The 18149-nt window shown below is 38.9% G+C and overlaps 1 protein-coding gene across 3 annotated transcripts; it reads left to right on the top strand.

The window, feature by feature from the left end:
- The first annotated feature begins 278 nt into the window (after nt 1-278).
- On the top strand, nt 279-17226 carry rbm25a (RNA binding motif protein 25a). 3 transcript variants are annotated; one of them, XM_081603530.1, is made up of 18 exons: nt 279-701; nt 2560-2676; nt 3419-3468; nt 3573-3743; nt 3984-4041; nt 4300-4460; nt 4548-4742; nt 4829-4909; nt 9717-9967; nt 10898-11009; nt 11109-11198; nt 11309-11382; nt 11484-11634; nt 12996-13527; nt 14615-14922; nt 15013-15111; nt 15256-15303; nt 16721-17226. In XM_081603530.1, exons 2-18 carry the CDS (start codon nt 2571-2573, stop codon nt 16811-16813), a joined length of 2580 nt encoding a protein of 859 aa, XP_081459656.1. In that variant the 5' UTR covers nt 279-701; nt 2560-2570; the 3' UTR covers nt 16814-17226. The 3 variants fall into 3 exon arrangements, with proteins under 3 accessions (XP_081459656.1, XP_081459657.1, XP_008397116.1); XM_081603531.1 differs by lacking the exon at nt 279-701 and adding an exon at nt 2094-2283 and having other exon boundaries at nt 9717-9961; XM_008398894.3 differs by lacking the exon at nt 279-701 and adding an exon at nt 2096-2283.
- The last annotated feature ends 923 nt before the right edge of the window (nt 17227-18149 follow it).

The raw sequence follows: 18149 nt of genomic DNA, 5'->3' as shown, positions 1-18149 counted from the left end.
TCTTTTTACAAATTTTAAATAATAAAAAGTAAAACCTTGACGGTTTTGCAAGACACCATGGGGCACAAGATCATAATAAATAAACCTGGGACCCAAATTTAGAACCATTCGGGTCAAAGCAATGCGATAACGGTATTGTGCATGATTTTTTTTAGTTGCTCCTTTTAAATCTTCAGTCTAAGAAGTAAAAAAAATTTTTAAAGATCTTTGAAATCTGAGGGTTAATCAAGATGTTCTTACAGTTGCAATGTTTGGTTGACACTTAAGCAGGAATTTCACAGGGGCACCAAAAGAAAAACCCGGTACATGTGCAACAATAAAATCTGGAAATATAAGATCTGGAAAAGCACATAATGAGCACAAGATTTTATGGAAATTATTCAAACAACAACAAAATCTATTATTATTCAAATCTTAGTATCTGTAAAGTTATTCTGTTTCCTTTTTTTTTTTTCTACAGCCAATGACATCTCAAGCCCTGATTTGTGAAGACCCACTTGAACTTGAACCTGACATTGCACTTGAATGACTCAGCATGCTGATCTGTTCTTTGGCAGTTTGCAGCTTGCAGAACTTAAACAGAACCGCGTGGCAGTGAAGAACCGCACAAAGTGTTCGTTCCCTGCCCCACATGCCGTCTGTTACCAACATGAGACAGGCGACAGCGAGAAAACCCATTTTAATCATACACTAAAAAACAGGTAAGATATTTGGCGCCCCCACGTGTCAGAAAATGGGTATTTTTTTCTAACCCACGATGGTATTTTTTTGCCCCCAGTCGGTTGTGTCAGGATAAAACTTAAAATGTTGGCCGCAATAATGACCTTGACTGCAACTACAACTTTTGACCGAGACACTTCCAACCTAGGTTCAGAACTGAAGACGCCTAGTATTTTGTTACTCGTTTAATACAGTTACAGATATGAAAATGTTTGTTCAGTTTGCGGTCGCAAACATGGGACTTTTCTTCCATCTTAACTGAGTGTGTATTGCTGATGTAGATTAATTTCTGGACCTTTGAACATTCTGTAAAAGACATAACAAGAGTTCTATTACGCTAAGATGCAGAATTGTAAAATCAAAGATAAACAAGCATGAATCAATAGATCAATAAATCAAACAATCAATAAACTTTTGGATATGTGATAGCTCAGCTATCCTTGCATGGTAACCCCTGGTAAGCATGCAAAACCTCAACATAAATGTTGGATTAGATTCTGGCCTTGGAAATGGGAGTAATCACAAACGGATACAGGAAGGAAGTAATATGATAAGTCAAGATTTTGAAAAGTTACGGCTTTAAAATGCCTCTTATTTGTCATATAGTTAAAGTGTTTATAATATCCAGTAACTATTGCACTTTTCTTCTCTCACTAGAAAGATAAATTTGACTGAGGTTGTGGAAAACAAAACGAGCACCAACCATTACTTTTATTAATCTAACGTGGTTTCAAAGTTACACTAAGACTCATTCTCTTTTGTACAGTCTCTTCTCCAGAGCAAAACATATTATCCCAGACTCTCTTGCCACTGGCCAGTTTTTAGAATGTGGAAAAAAAACTAAAACAAAGAAGAATACAAGTAGTACGAGAAAATTATGCCACAATCTATTGGAGTTTACGGTAAAATACAGTATTTAGATACTACAGCAATGGTATTCAACATTTTTCAGCCCGGACCCCAAACTGAATGAGCACTCCACCCACAGCTAGCAAGCTAGGATGCTAACTGTATACTAGCTTGCTAGAATGCGGTTGCAGTCTATTAACTGTTGAGGAATAAATTGTGAACAATTCCACAATTTAAGAAAAAAAGTTTGAAATTACTATTTAACAGTCTTTTTTTTTTTTTTTTTTTGCTTAAGTTCAATGCATTATGCTTAAAATTATAAGCAAGTTTTAGAAATAACATTGTTATATGCATTACATTGTATTATTTCATTAAAAAGATTAATAAACGTGTATTTTATATTTTAAATAAGACTTGAGAACTGTATATGTTTTGTCTTTAGGTTTGTGGCGAACAAATTTAGCCTTTACATATTTTCCTTACAGGCTTACAGACAACCTGAAAGACAGTGCGGAGGGCAAAAAAACCTTTGACGTGCAGCTATCCCATGATTCCTTTCCCAGTTTTCCCTCAACCATAGGGGTTTCCTTTAGCTCACCGGTCTCTAATATAACATTAGCCTTTAGCTGTGTGTCCCTCTGTCTGTAGTGGTTTCGGGAGCTTTTTGTGTGCGTTTAAGCCATAAAACTGGAGGCCGCTTTCTTTCCTTTGCTGGTGAGTAAATCAGTTCATGAGCGCCGCAGCTGCTAACTGAACTAGCAGGGGGCTACAGAGTTAGCTGCTTTTAGCTAATTTAGCTAGTTTACGTAGCGGAGTATTTCACATGAGCGCGTTCACAACCTGCCAAATTTGTTGCTACTACAGCACTCGGTTGTATTGTTTTTACTCTATTATTACGGCTGCTAATGTAGCTACTCGTTCGACCTACTTGGGAAACAGTAAACAGTGTCCTCTTTGTCACTAATAAAGCATTTTGCTTCTTGGCTCCAGGTTTTTTCAGGATGTCTTACTCTCCTCCAATCAACCGCCCTCCGATTGGCATCCCACAGCTGCCCCCTGGCATCCCACCTCCTCAGTATGCGGGCTTTGCTCCTCCGGTTCCTCCAGGTACTAAGTTGAGAACCAGACAAATGTGTTATTTACATTAACAAGACATATTCATGGGTAATGGATAGAAACACAGAAGCAAATGTTATCAGAATGTAAACACGGTAAAGTGGTTTCACATTAGTTCATAAGTAATTAAAGGCACATTAATAGTAATTCAGAATATTGCTGAAGCATTAATGAACTTTGACTTTTTGGCCAGTATTAAGAACACTGAAGATTGTGGTTGTAATGTGAAAAAAAAAAATTAAAGGCCTCTTGCAAAAGTCAAGACTATTTTAGCCAAGTATTGTATGAATTTGATATCATATCTTCAGCATCTCACAACAATTTGATTTTGATCAACTTAGACTTCGATGAACATCCAGACTGTAAAATGTAGTGTCTTATTTTGATGTGACAAGATTTCCCCCAGAAAACTAGCTAAGCCCGGTGGATGGGCGCTGGGCCAGTCATTCATTCAGCGGCCTGCCGTGTTTTTGAGTTAAAAAATGTTTAAAGTTGACAGAAAATTTGAAAATTTCACTTGATAATTAAGTGTTATAGGAAGATTAATACGTGAATTCCAACTATAAAGTCTTAAAAAAATTCAAACATATATAAAAAAACTAAAACAAATGAGCAATACTTAGCCTGGGGGGCCCAAGTAAAGCCTGGTGGCCTGCTAGGCTTGTTATACACTGTGGGGAACCCTGTGTGAATTAGCAGCTAGGCTTAATTTCATTTTCATCCTCGTTTTCAGGGACTCCCATGATCCCAGTTCACATGGGTGTAATGGCACCTGCACCCACAGTGAGTAAAACAAAAAACAAAAAGAAGACCCCACTAACCATATATATACTTTTTATGTTAATATTATTTTATATTTATGACCTAAATGTGCGCTGGCTATGCAGGTGCTGGTCCCGACCACTGTCACCATTGCACAGAAGCCGGTAACCACGAAGAAGGACCCAGTCCTCATCCGAGCCAAGGACGCAGATGAGGGTGTGGGCCCCACCACCACCGTGTTTGTGGGCAACATCTCTGAGAAAGCGTCTGACATGTTGGTCAGGCAGCTTCTAGCAGTGAGTTCTCCATACGCCGCTGATCTGTCAGAATTAAATTGACATCCGTTTTCTTTAACATTGTTCCAGGCAAGGATAAATTTGTACCTTTTAACTCAAATACATTCTCAAAGTCCAAGATGTTATGACATTGATGTCCATGATGGCTGCTGGCTGGGATTGTTCATCCGGTGGAAAAGTTGCTGATAAATAATTATCAATGAATTAAAACACATTATTTTTTGTTCTCCATCAAAACAGAAATGCGGCATCGTTCTGAGCTGGAAAAGGGTCCAAGGTGCCTCTGGGAAACTTCAAGGTAATATAAAAATAACCTTACTTTTCATTTCTTCTTAATATATATTATGCTGCCCAGTCCTGAGACCTATTACTATTAAAATAGTTTGCTAATATTCGTGTTCATACTGTCATTGTTGTTATATTCTCTCTTTTCTTTGAAGCTTTTAAAATAAGAAAAACAAATTTTTATTGTTTTATGCAATCCAAAAATAACAATTGACTTTTTTTTTCTTAATTTGGACATAATGAATCCTTTCTGCCCCTTGACGTGTGGAAGCTTTTGGATTCTGTGAATATAAGGAGCCTGAATCCACGCTCCGAGCTCTCAGGCTTCTGCATGAGCTGCTCTTAGGCGACAAGAAGCTGCTGGTCAAGGTGGACGCTAAAACCAAGGCTCAGCTGGACGAGTGGAAGGCAAAGAAGAGGAGCGCCAACGGGGTAACAGACGGTGAAGCGAACGCTTACTCGAATTTGATCCTTTTCGAAAGTTTTTTGAAAAAGTTTTTCTCCGGCTTTGACACTCAGGGAACCACAGAGGGGTCAAAAAACGACACGCAGGACGAGGAGGAGGTTCTCGATGAAGAAACCGTGCGTCGGGACCAAGTTGTGAAGGGGGCGATCGACGTCCTCATCCGAGAGTACTCGAGCGAGCTCAACGCTCCTTCGCAAGACTCCGATGGTCAGCCTCGCAACAAAAAGCGCAAGGAGAAGAAAGAGGAGGTAGACCGATCATGAACTCTTTGTTTTGGTCATGAAATCTTCCATACCTGGTTCTGTTTCAAAATCCATCTTTTCCTCTTTCTAAGGACATCAACGCCATGGAGTTGGAGGATGACAAGAGAGACCTCATATCCAGAGAGATCAGCAAATTCAGAGACACACACAAGGTAACGCACCGACCTGCCTCTGTTGCTGTGTACATAAGAAGGGAACTTATGCTTGTACTTCGAAATCCCTCCACAGGAAGTGGATTCACACTCGATTATCAATCTGTTAGGCTTATGCTAGCTTATGAATGCCGTGTTTAAATTCCAAATGAACCTTATCTATTGATTAAACCCCACCAATATGGTAGAGTTTATTTGGTGACTAGAGAAAGATAAATCTCACCGTGTCAGCTTTGGACAAGGTTGCGTGGCTAGGACGCGGGTAAGCTCTCATTTCTTTCCTAACTTTGGGGTAAATTGCTCTATTTAAGCTGGAGAAGTAGTTTTATTTAATCGTATAACGTGTCGCACCGTGTTGCGCTTAAAACTAGCGAGCAGCTCAGTGAATCTCTGCACGTCCCGACATCCGTAAATCTGTGTTTGCGTACACACAGAGTCTAACCACTGCAGCCTTTTAAACTGCAGCTAACGGCATCGTTAAGCAGGGAGCGCCTCTCCACAGCACTCTGTGGTCTGGAGACATAGAAGGTATGTTGCATTTCTTTTTCTCTCATTTACTCTTTTTTTTGTCACTATGCGTCGGGTTGCTATCAAAGTTAAAAAGGGGAAAATATGTATATTTAAAAAAATACTTTCCGTTAGTCAACAATAAAATCGAGAGATGCTTTTTTAAAGTGAACTGAAGACTACAATAGCTTCACAATCCTGTAGTGGGTGCGTGGGTCATTTAACTGTAGCAGGTTACTAAATTATATTTGTGTAATAAAAATGATGTCAGTCTAATTAAATAGAATGTTTTGTTCATCTCTAAAATGAATTAAAATTTCTCTGAAATTGAGCTTAAATTGCAAACTTCATACAAATGAATAAGAAAATGTGCACATTAACTCTTCAGCTGGAAATTGAAAATATTGAGCTGAATCAATAACAAACCTAGTATGAACTCATTTCTTTCAGTTCATATATATTCGCAATAAATGTAATTTCAAAGGCACTTTGCAAAACAAGCAGATCCAGTCTGTTCAGTTCAACCTGATAGACTGATTCAAAGACAATGACATGCATTACAATTCAATTTGGGTTATAAAACAATAGTCAGAGGTGTTTTTTTAGGGAATTAGTTTAAATTTTTTACTATTAAAATGTTGATTGTAGCATTTTTTTTGCGAATCAGCAGGTCAGAGCTTTACAAAATCTCCAAATCGGCCACAAAGACTGATCGGTGCATCTCTAGAAATAACATATATTTATTTTTTGTTAAGCTTATGGTAGCTTAAAAAAAAAAGAAATCGCATCCAATCGGGAGGTCAAACCAGTTTCAGACACTCACATTGATTTTCAAAAGAGCGGCCTGCAGAATAGCACATTAAAGCTGGTATTTAAAAGCGGACCCAGTTGGACGCATTGATATGACCTTAAATAGAGTTCAGGTCAGGATGTCCGTCCTGTCCCGACATCCTGGCTTTTATCTTTTGTGTCATTTGCATCAGTTGATACATTAACATTATCCAATCATGAAGGTCATTTGTGTTAAGTAGCATTGTGTTGGTCTATAACATACACACCTAACTGATGGATGATGACATGTGGTAACCACATTTCTTTTCTCTTATACTCTGTTCATATTTACTTTTTATGACCTGTCAGATCCAAATTTCAAGCAATTCTTTAAGAAAATGATCATAAGCTTTTATAAAATCTAAAGTTGAACTCTGGAACTGCCTGACTTGCTATTTTTAAAACTGGATTGGTGAGACCTTAGAGGCACAGGAAGTCGACCTTCAGGTACGATGGCTTCCCTACTTTTTTCTTGTGTCAAGCAATGAATTTAAAGGAGACGATTTTGACATTTCTGTCACAGCAAATTGTTTCACAGCTATTTTGAATATTCTGACTTCATGATTGACCTGCTTTTCCTCCCATATCAGGGTTTCCCCCAGTGTATTATAAGCCTGGCGGGCCACCATGCTTTTCTTGTGCCCCCCGCCAGGCTTAGCATTGCTTATTTATTTAAGTCTCTTTAAAATGTTAGCATTTTTTTTAGACTTTATAGTTGATGATCAGGTATTAATCTTCCAATCTTCCAATAACACATAATTATCAAGTGGTATTTTCAAATTTCCTGTCAACTTTAAAAAATTTTTTACTCAAACACAACGACGGGCCGCTGGACAAATGCTTAGCAAGTTTTCTGGGAGAAACCTTGCATATGTAGCTCGCAGTGTGTGTAGGTCATCTCCTGCAAGCTGCAAAACTGTAGCTCCAGAACAAAATGTCACTTTCTCTGATTCTAGCGAGAAGCAAGAGTTTAAGTCTTGTTTTGTACAAAGACTTTTGATCATTTGTGCAAAATGTAAGTATTATTATTAGGGGAGCACCGCTAAATTGGACCCAAGTTCCTTAATTTTTGGCGATCGGATGATACAGACATGTGAAACTGATTTTATCTCCCTCTGCAAAGTAAAAAAAAAAAAAAATCTACCACTGCCCACCAGGTCATGTCTACATGTGTTTGTTTAACAATTGTCACCCCGGGTGTGCTGTGGTGGTGCAGGGGTTAAGCACAATCCATGTATGGAGGTCTTAGTTCTCGACGCAGCCGTCACAGGTTCAATTCCCAGCCTGGTGACCTTTGCCGCATGTCTTCCACCTTCTCTCATTACCAACTTTCCTGTCAATTAACTATCAAATGAAGGCCACTAGAGCCAATAAAACCTTAAAAGAACAATCGTCACCCCAGCTGTTGCCAACTTAGCAACTTTGTCTCCATATTTACCAACTTATCAGACAAATAAAAAAATCAGTATTGGCCAAAATTGTAATCGGCAGGTCAGGCTTTTTTTTTTTTTTAAATCCCAGAAAACTGCACCTCTACTGATTATGTAAATAATCAGGGGAAAATAGTAGTCCTAAAATAAGCCTCAGTCCTCTACACTGCAGCGAGGCAGATATCTCTTACACATGCTTTCCTGTATCTCACATTATCATGACAGAAAAAAACACATCGGTACTGATTATGTAATTTATTTAAAACTGGGCCGTTTGCCATGTAAAGCCGTGTCTTATATTAATCCACTTGGCACCCTTAGGTAACGTCAGAGCGGTCCATTACGTAGCAGCGATGTTAAGTATGCTACGGGTTCAACGCTGACTTGGCAGCTTCTCTGACTCTAAAAGCTTTGTAGGCAAAAAGCCCATTGAGGATCAAATCTCCTTCCTCAATAACACAACGCAGACTGTCCTAAGTCTTAGTGTTTGTCCTTCTGTCTTTTTGCTGCTTGTCTAATAAAACCAATGTCAATCATGTTTTATTTTTTAGGGGGTTTTTTTTCCAACTAGCAGTTTGTCTATTTGTATGACTGCACATTGATTTGGGGGGAAAAGAGTAGGCGGATATGAATTTGACCAATAAGTTTTTAGCCCACAGCCGAGTTGTTATTGAAATAGCCTCTTATTACATCAGAGCATAATCGCAGATATCCTCTGCTCACTGCCCTGTTACGTACTCCGCCTGGCGAAAGCGTTCATGCTGCTTGAGCTTTTTAATGTCGTTTTGTGACGTCACAGAATTTGCTTTTTATTGGGGTTTTATGTAATAGACTAACACAAAGCAGTTTATCGCATCGGCAGAGGAAAAATGTTGCATTGATACTCAGAGGCAACATTTCAACGTGGTTCCCCAGGAGTCTTGGGGTTAATAAAGTTCAGTTGATGGTTTTCACAGGAGTTGAACCTGAACTGAGATGTTAACGGGGCTGAAATGATTAAACCGATTAATCGCGACGAATTGATCATTAAAACAGTCGTCGACTGATTTAGTAATCAGTTAATCGTTAATTGGAAAAGTTGATTAAAAACCGACAATTTTTTGAAAGAACAACGCAGTCTGAGCAGTAACTGAGTCAAAACTGTACAAAAACTATGTACATTTTAGAAATAAATTTAAAAAATCTTTCTGTACATTGTGTCAGTTTTAGCAAATTATGCTAAATAAATAAATTAAAAAAAATCTCCTATTAAGGACATTTTGCTATCCAATTATTAATTGGTTAATTCAAAAAGTAATCAACAGATTAACCCTGTAGTTTATTGATATTAAGTGGACTAGAAAGGTTAATTGCTTGTAAGAATATATGTATTTTGCATTTAAAACACATTTTTTTGTCTGTAAATATGTTCTACCCACAATTCCTCAAGTTCCAAAAACCTAATTAGAGCTTCACTGTATTGATGCTAGAAAGGTCTTCATGTGTTGGTGTTAACAGGATTATTTTTGCTGTAGATGCGTCGTTTGCTACAAATGATCGAGCGAACGCTTCTGTTGTTGCATTTCAGGCAATAAAATGTTTTATTTTCTTATTTGATGAAGGAATTGGACTATGTGCATCTTCAATGTATTTCCAATATTGTGTAAAGAAAGACTTAAAAAAAAAATCTGCAGAAGGCACCAATTTTTGTTATCTGATTATCAGAATAATCGATATATTGATCGATAACTAGAAGAATCGTTAGTTGCAGCCCTAGATTTAAATCCGTCAAACCTGCTGTAGCGTTGGACCGCTACAAGGCCAGGAAGACTTCCTGACTCGAGTCGGAGCGGCCATCTTGTCCAAGGCTGTCAGTCCTGGTAGGACGTCAACATCCCCAACGCAGGCAGTTTGAACTGCCGTCTTCAGCATCATGTGGGGATTGTGTGTGGTTTCTTTTTAGTGTGTGTGTGTCAGTGCAATAACGTTTCTGATCTTTAATGTCCTTTGACAAATGTTCCTCTTTTTTTTTTTCTTTCTCCTGTGTGGGGCTGCTGCAGAAACTGGAAGAGGAAAAAGGGAAGAAAGACAAGGAACGACAGGAGCTCGAGAAGGAGCGGAGGGAGAGGGACAAGGAGCGCGAGCGCGAGAGGGAGCGGCGCGACCGAGAGAAGGAGAAGGAGAGGGAGAGAGAGCGGGAACGGGACAAGGAGCGGGAACGAGAACGAGAGCGGGAGAGGGACCGGGAGCGGGAGCGGACGAAAGAGCGCGAGAGGAGTCGAGACGTCAGCGAAGCACGCAGCAGGTCGAGGTCCGTGCATTGATGCTTTGATGGTGTGAGAATTGTTGGGAGTAAAAACCACATTATTGAACGGCTGAAATGGATTTAAACGTCAAACCATTCACAATCTGGTAGCTCCTGGTGGAGCAGTGTGAAACACCAAGTTGAGTCAAGTTTCAACCATTTGGGTGCCGACCTTTTTGTGAATCGTGGGTCCGATGGTTGAAACTTGGAACACAGTTGGATGTTCCTACAGGGAGATGATCCCAAACACTCGTCAGAATTGGGCTTTAACGGACAAAGCAGGCGGTGAAATCGACCTGCTGGAAATGTGTGAACCGTAGCTCAAAGTTCCAGCTCATTTTAGCAACAAATTTATTTCATTATACACAACTCTGTCAAGACAAGAGGTCAAGAAATCACCCAGGATTATGGCTGAAGCTAGTGGATCGCTGCACAAAGTTGCTAAGTTACATTTAACCAAATATTAATGGGGGGTTTATATAAATAAATTTACATAAATATTTGTTTCATGGTCTAGACTTTATAACCCATTAACTGATTATTTGCTTATAGATTTTCACGATATTAATTGCTATTTCATTTTTTAAATTTTTTTATTTGCACTTAAAAGTTACTGATGCTCCACCCAGGAGAAGGAATAATTCAAATTCACTAACAAAGCCTTCAGATTAAATTACTAAAGCTTATTAAAAGTGCATGTTAATGTTTCATTGAAACTGTGTTTCAAGGAGCCATAAACAGGAAAATCTGTCTGAGTGGCTCGTTTGAGCAGTTAGGAGGTTAATACTGGGCGCCGCGGTAACGGGTAGCCTGTCTCAGAGAAACAAAACAAATCAATGTTTTTTTTGCAAATTTTTCTGATCTAAACATCTGTGACTTCATAGTTATGCCCTGGATTGATGATATTCTGTGAATATTCTGAAATCGCCTTCGCAGGGAGAGAAACAGGGAAGATAAAAAACGAGACCGTGACGAAGACGAGGAAGACGTCTACGAGCGGCGGAGACTTGAGAGGAGGCTGAGAGACAAAGAGGCTGCTTACCAAGAAGTATGAATGCGACTTCTCTCTTTTTGTGTTGCGTGTAAATGATTACCCACAGGAGGATGTGTTGATGTTAATCGTGTGTTTCTGTTTTTCCTTGTGAAGCGGCTCAAAAACTGGGAGATCCGAGAGAGGAAGAAGGCTCGCGAATACAACAAAGAAAATGAGAGGGAGGACGAGAGGCGGCGTGAAATGGTACACGTCACGCACTAAAAATAAATGTTTTTTTTTTTTTTTTGGTCATCTTATGTGTGGTTTCATTGCATATTCTTTTATTTTTGTTTTACAACATTCTCAAAAATCAGATGAAAGAAGCTAAAAGACTGAAAGAGTTCCTCGAGGATTATGACGATGACCGGGACGATCCGAAGTACTACAGGTCGACCATCCCAACTCGCGCTTTGACATGCCGTTGTTCTGCTCTGCTGTCGGAAACAGAACAACAAGCGACGATTATCTCTTTGTTTTTCTCGTCCTCAGAGGCAGCGCTTTGCAGAAGCGACTGCGTGACCGCGAAAAGGAAATAGAAATGGACGAGCGAGATCGAAAGAGGGAAAAGGAGGAGCTGGAAGAGATTAGACAAAGGCTGCTTGCCGAGGGTCACCCTGATCCAGATGCAGAGCTGCAGAGGGTAAAACGATTCATTAACATAAAGTTTGACCTATTTTTCTCCTAAATTTAATGAAAATAGTTACGTTTTACAAAGTAACAACACTTTGTGTCCCACTCATTTCCAAATGGATGATCCTCCGTCATTCATTTGCTACTTTGTGCCACACAGGTTTGTAATTTACCTTGAAACATGCTCACTTTTTACACTTGATAGCAAATCTTAACTGATGTAGGGATTCATCATGATAAATATATTAAAGTCACATAACCCCCCCCCCCAACTAAATCATTACTCCTGAAGAAGAAAACACAATGCTGCATTTAGACAACTCAAGTTTACCATTGCTTCCTAATACGCATGTTGTACTGGAAAAAGTTTGAACCCTTATTACTGGGTGTTAATTCATGTCACAGGTTATCTGTTCAAAAGCTGCATAAACATTAACATTGTATTATAATCACTAAAGTAGTGTTTGTAATGCTTTTCATTTAGCTAATTGTACAACAAAGTTTAAGGGCCAGGCTCGGGAAAAAAAATCCTTTACAAGTCATAATATTACGAGAGAAAAAAATCGTAATATTCCAAGAAAAGGGCAGTGGAACAGTAGACAAAATCATACAACAATGTTGCATCAATGTGAGAGGAGGCTGAGAGACAAAGAGGCGGCTTAAAAACAAGTGAATGCGACTTCTCTCTCTTTGTGTTGCATGTAAATAACTCACAGGAGGATGTGCTGATTGTGTGTTGCAAGACAACTTTTTCTTGTTGTATTAAAAGAAAAAGTCATACAACAATTAAGTCGAAATGACATAATAAATCAAAGTAATAAAATCATAATGTTACCAGAATGAAGTTATAATATTAGGAGAATGAGGTAGCACTGCTACACGAAAAATAAAAGTTTAAAATGAGGAATGTTGAACTTTTTGTGAAGTTACTTTGGTATCAGTTTTACAACTGAGGAGATAATTGATCTTTTAACATATAGGGATCAAATTATTACCAGTAGCAGGCTGTGTAATTAACTGAGTCTAATTTTTGTTGTTGTTTTTTTTTGCATTAAAATGACTTTTCTGGTAATTTAATGACTTTTTTTCCCCGGTAACATTGTGTTTCTGCTAATGTCATGACTTCATTCTCCTTGTATCATGACTTTGTTGATAGTTCAAAATCAATCAGCAATGTAGCAACATGTGAATTAAATGACAAACGGGATAAGAAAATGTTCTTCAGTCCCGATTAGACATGACTTGGATTCGCTTCTCAGAGTCTTGAGACTTAAATCGTTGTTTGGCATAAAAGACATGAAGCTTAATTTTGACTGGAAACTGGATCTGGAGAAAATTCACTTTGAATGTCTCTGCTTTGGGATTCTGCAGATGGAGGAGGAAGCCGAGCGCAGGCGACAGCCTCCTCTGAACCTGGAACCCGAAGAGGAAATAAGCCAGGAGAAAACTCACCGCGACCGCGAACTGGAGCAGGTTCGCGACCGCGACCGCCATCACGACCGCGACCGCCACCATGAACGCGACCGCCATCACGAACGAGACCGCCACCACGAACGGGAGCGAGAGCGGGAGAAGAGAGCCTCCGAGAGACCCGTGGAGCCAAAGTCCCAACCCCCCCGGCAGGATTCGGACGACGACGACAACAACAATGACGCCAATGCCAACGAAAGGCACGAGGACGACTTCCGCGACGGCGAAGATTCGCTAGAGGCCAAGCCCCAACTCAAGCCCGTGATGAGACCGATCACCATTGCCCCATCAGTTTCTTCTGCTAGCGGGAACGCGACTCCGAACACTCCTGGGAACGATTCCCCTTGCGGCATAATCATTCCAGGAGAGAACACCCCCGACCTCCAGCCGCTAGAGGAACATCGGCCCAAGATCGGCCTCAGCCTCAAACTGGGTGAGTGAAACGGCAGACCATAACAGAGTGTCCGTGCAGCCTTGAAAAGTCTTAAATTCATATGTCTAGAAATGAAGACCTTAAAATGTCTTCAATTTAGATTTAAAATTCACAATTTAGATTTAAAATTCACAGGCCTTAAATGTTGTTCTGGCTGGACTGCTGGTTTTGGATTTGTAGTTTTTTTCTTATGGGACTTTTCCTGCTGGCAAAAGTTTGAGTGGTGCACAGACATCTTCATCCCGTTTTGTGACTCGAGGCAGTTGAGGCTACCGCTAACTAGCTTCTAATATACCCTTGCTAGCTAGCTCGTTCGCTTTTCTGCATCTATCATCGGTGTGTGTTTATTCCCAGTTACCAACGTTGGTCTTCTTCACTCGCTCATATCAGTTGCTAACCCACTTGCTAACCTTCAAGTCAGTCAGATCAAAAAAGCTTTTATATGAAATATGAGACTTTCTTTTCTACATTTCTGTTGTGCTACAAGTCTTATATTTTGGTCATGATAATCTTAAAAAGGTCTTAAAATGTCTCAAATATTTTTTTAAATTACAGGTTGTAAATTTTGTCCCAGCAAGACTATTTAACTTTCTATGTGCAGTGTTTTTTTGTTGTTGTTGTTTTCTTCTTCTTATGGGATTTTTATGGAAAAAGTTTCAACCACATGCGGACGTCTTCACTGCGTTCTGTGACTTGAGATGATTGAGGCTACTGCTAACTAGCTGCTATAGCCTTTGCTAGGAAGCTAGCTTTTCTGTGCCTGTTTTGAGTAAATGCAAATTTCCCACCAGTTGGCTGGACAATGTTTGTTTTTTCCAACCCACAATGCCAGAAACATTCTGTGCAAAAAAATTATGCTTCCAGTCACTAATACGATTTCTAGATTGCAATTTTTATCCCTATTCATAAAGATTGAATTGAGTTAATACATACATGCAGACCAAAAGTTATAGTTTTGTTTGGTCTTAAATTGAATTCTATGTGGCATTAAAAAGTCTTAAACTTGACCTGCTAAACTCTGCCGTAAGCACAAGGTGCCTGTTCCTGCAGCGTTCAGTCAGAGTAAATCCTCGTTTTCCTCCTGCAGGTGCGACCAACAGCCCCAGTCAGCTCCACGCCGTGAAGAGAAAGAAGCTGGCGGCGGTGGACAGCGTCTTCAACAAGTTTGACGACGAGGAAGCGGACGAGCAGCCCCGCAAAAGGAAGCTGGTTCCCCTGGACTACGGTGACGATGACAAGAGTCTGGGACTCGACGGGGCAGAAATTTCCGCCGCCAAGGGCGGCAGCATCAACACGGAGGAGAAGCGGAAGCACATCAAGAGCCTTATCGAGAAGATTCCCACCGCCAGGCCGGAGCTTTTCTCTTACCCGCTGGACTGGACCATGGTCGATTCGGTAAAAATAACAGTGTATTTTTTTTTTAAATATATACATAAATATTACCGTTTATTAAGTTTTGGGATATTGTTGTTGTGTGTTTTCTAGACTCTGATGGATCGCCGGATTAGACCGTGGATTAATAAGAAGATCATTGAATACATTGGGGAGGAAGAGCCCACCCTGGTGGATTTTGTCTGTTCTAAGGTTTGTATTTATTCACTGAAAAACTGTGAACAACTAAAATGTTTCCGGACTTCATTATCAGTGTGCTTTTTTTATAAGATAAGTTTGTTATATATATATTTGGAATGCGTCTGTACTTCATTTGTTTTTCCATTTTACGTCCAGATAATGGCACACAGCACTCCCCAGGGGATCCTTGACGATGTGGCTATGGTATGTTGAAATGTTTCAATATTGTCTCAATTTCCCAGTATTATACCTTTTAAAGCTTTAAGTAAATTAGATTAATAATTATTTACAAAAATATATGTAGCAGAAAAAACAATCCATATCCAATTCAGTGATTGATGGAGGACATTTCACTTAGTTTGCCTGTGGCTTTAGTTATTGGAGCCATCTGCCGCGACACATTTTCTACAGTCTGCTCATAGTTATCCATTTGGAAAACTGGCTTTTATTACTACGAATAAATATAATATACCAGCAGAAGGTCACTTAGAGCTATAGTGGTTTTTCCAGGGATCATAATCTTACATTTCATAAGAGCCAGATGGTCCAAACATGGATCAGCAGTAGAATAAATGGAAACTGGCTGTACTACAAGGTTTTTAGAAAATAATATACAATTAATTAAAAAATATTTGTAAGATTTATCTACTTCAGTACACAATTCATAAGGGAGATAAATTGATCCAGCACACTTCAAGTACTTCATCACATAGACATGGAAGGAAAGTAGGAAGAGTCGAGTATAAAAAGTGGTAAGATTGTTGATGGTTTTATCATTTTAGACATGAATATTTAGTTGTTTTTTAGTTCCTGGCTGAGAACAGCTGCCCTTTAAAATGTTTCACCCACAGTTTATTACTGATTTAAATCAGGATTTTAAAGTGAACTTTTTGTTCTCAAATTTATCATGAGCAAATGTGTTTATAAGCTAAAGAAGGAGCAATGAAACGGCTAGCTTTTTTAAGAGAATAAAAGTAGCACAGTTCAAAAATACAAGTGGATATTTATTGCATCGTTTATTGTGTATAGTGATTTATTGTTGTTGCAGTAAATTATTATCAGTGACATTTAAATAATGATAAAACCATTTTTATCCACAATTTGTTTAATAAAGCTGTATCAATGAATTTAAAAATTATTAAATCCATTTCCTGTGTGTAGTTTAGGGAAACAAGTCACACTCCTTTATGAGATCGCTGCCATACAAAAGTCACATATTACAAATGTTTCTCAAAAGCAGTACCTGTGTTTGTTTGGCTTTGACCGCTGTGTTATGCAGTCATACAGTCACATAAAAAAATACATATATTGTCACTTTTATTGTTACCGCAAGAGTACCACAGAATATCGTGATAACATTTTAAGTTCGTATCGCCCAGCCCTTCTTCAAAATATATTTTGACAGCCGATATCGATTTATATACTAACAAAGTGGTGGGACTTAGCCTTTTAAAAGAAGTTTAGAAGTCTCACTCAAAACGAATCCCTCCTGTTGTGTGAGCGCTTTAAGATTTCTGAATGTTGCAGAAATCTAGAAATGTGTCTCGGCAGAATTACCGCTTTCGTTTGGGTGACTCTTCAAGCTTTGCTTGAATCTTCCCCTGGTCTCGTTTCGTTTCAGGTTCTCGACGAAGAAGCAGAAGTCTTCATAGTAAAAATGTGGAGGTTACTCATTTATGAAACAGAAGCCAAGAAGATTGGACTGGTGAAGTAAAAGACTATAAAACCTCCGAGCTTTCACTGCAGCTAGCTACAGCTTGTCCTCCGGTCGTCCAGACTGTAAATACGTGCTCATACTCCTCTCCATTCCACCTGCAAGGAGCTGCTACCTTGTTTGTATGCGTGTCTGTGCGAGTGTACGTGTCTGTATGATAAGGTCCCAGTTTGTGAGCAGAGAGTTTGCACAAACCTCAAGCATGGTAAAACTTTGGTTTTATTGTTTTTCTTTGTTTTTTTTGGCATTGTTAGAGAAAAAGGCAGATGCATTTCACTGCCTGCTCTCCAGGTTGTTGAACATTGTACATACTGCTTTGATTTGCTAGTGTTCTGTGAAAGCTCTCTCCTGACAGGTGAATTAATAAACGTGCTTTTTAAAAAACAACACAAAATAAAGTTTAATTGTTTGGAGTTTGTTTTTGCTTTTATTTTGTTCCTAAACGTTAGCCATCTTACCCACCTAAAATGGAGGTCAATTTGACTTGTACTTGATGAGCTTAAAATGAATGAAAATCTGACATTTATAGAAAAAATATTTTTGGCAAATTTTCTGTTTTTTGGTCAGTTGAACTTGTTTCTCAGCACATATAAATTATACTTGATGTGTGTTGATTTCACACAAAAAAACACTGATATTTGTCCAAAATCTGACACAGTTCCAGTTGGATATCTATCCAGTCATCGCAGGCGTTCTGTTATTTTGGACTTTCATAAAGTCCTTGAATTGTTCTTTTTTTTTTCTCTCCAAGATTCAAGTATCAGACAGCAGCTTTTTTGAATTACAAAAACGAGAATATTGTTATGCAAGCTCAAATGCATACAATCTAATATTTGGATAAATGTAAATTGTAGAGAAATCATAGATCTTGTGACCTACAAGAAGTTGAATTTCTGGTACGGTCCTGGCTTTTAGGCCTCTTCAGGTGGTTTAGACTGCGATAAATTGGGCTGTCAATGTGTTTCTTGAAAAACTAATGTACTGAATTCTACCAATTCTGCCTAGGAGAGAAAATATCCAGAATTATCCCATCAGAAGATAGCCATGATCTATTTGGCAGCTTTAAAAAGTGTTTTTTCCCCGCGACAATGGAAATGTATCCAAAGTGGGGTTACATTAGAGAAAATTCTGAATAGATTCTAATTTAATGCCTGATTTTGGCATTAAAACTCTAGTTTTAAATGTTTTAAACTAGAGAAAGAACAGTTCTGATGACTATTTAAAGCCCCAAAGACGGTCACACCCAGGGATGAAAGTAGTTTTAAATTCTTGGGGGTACTATGACAAAAAAACATTTTTGTCATAGTAAATTTTGTCAAAGAAGCAATATATATAT

This window comes from Poecilia reticulata, chromosome 22 (genome assembly GCF_904066995.2).
Source record: "Poecilia reticulata chromosome 22, P_reticulata-male-v2, whole genome shotgun sequence".
NCBI lineage: Eukaryota > Metazoa > Chordata > Actinopteri > Cyprinodontiformes > Poeciliidae > Poecilia > Poecilia reticulata.
The sequence above is the reverse complement of the archived record's forward strand: the minus strand, read 5'-3'. Positions and strand labels throughout refer to the sequence as shown.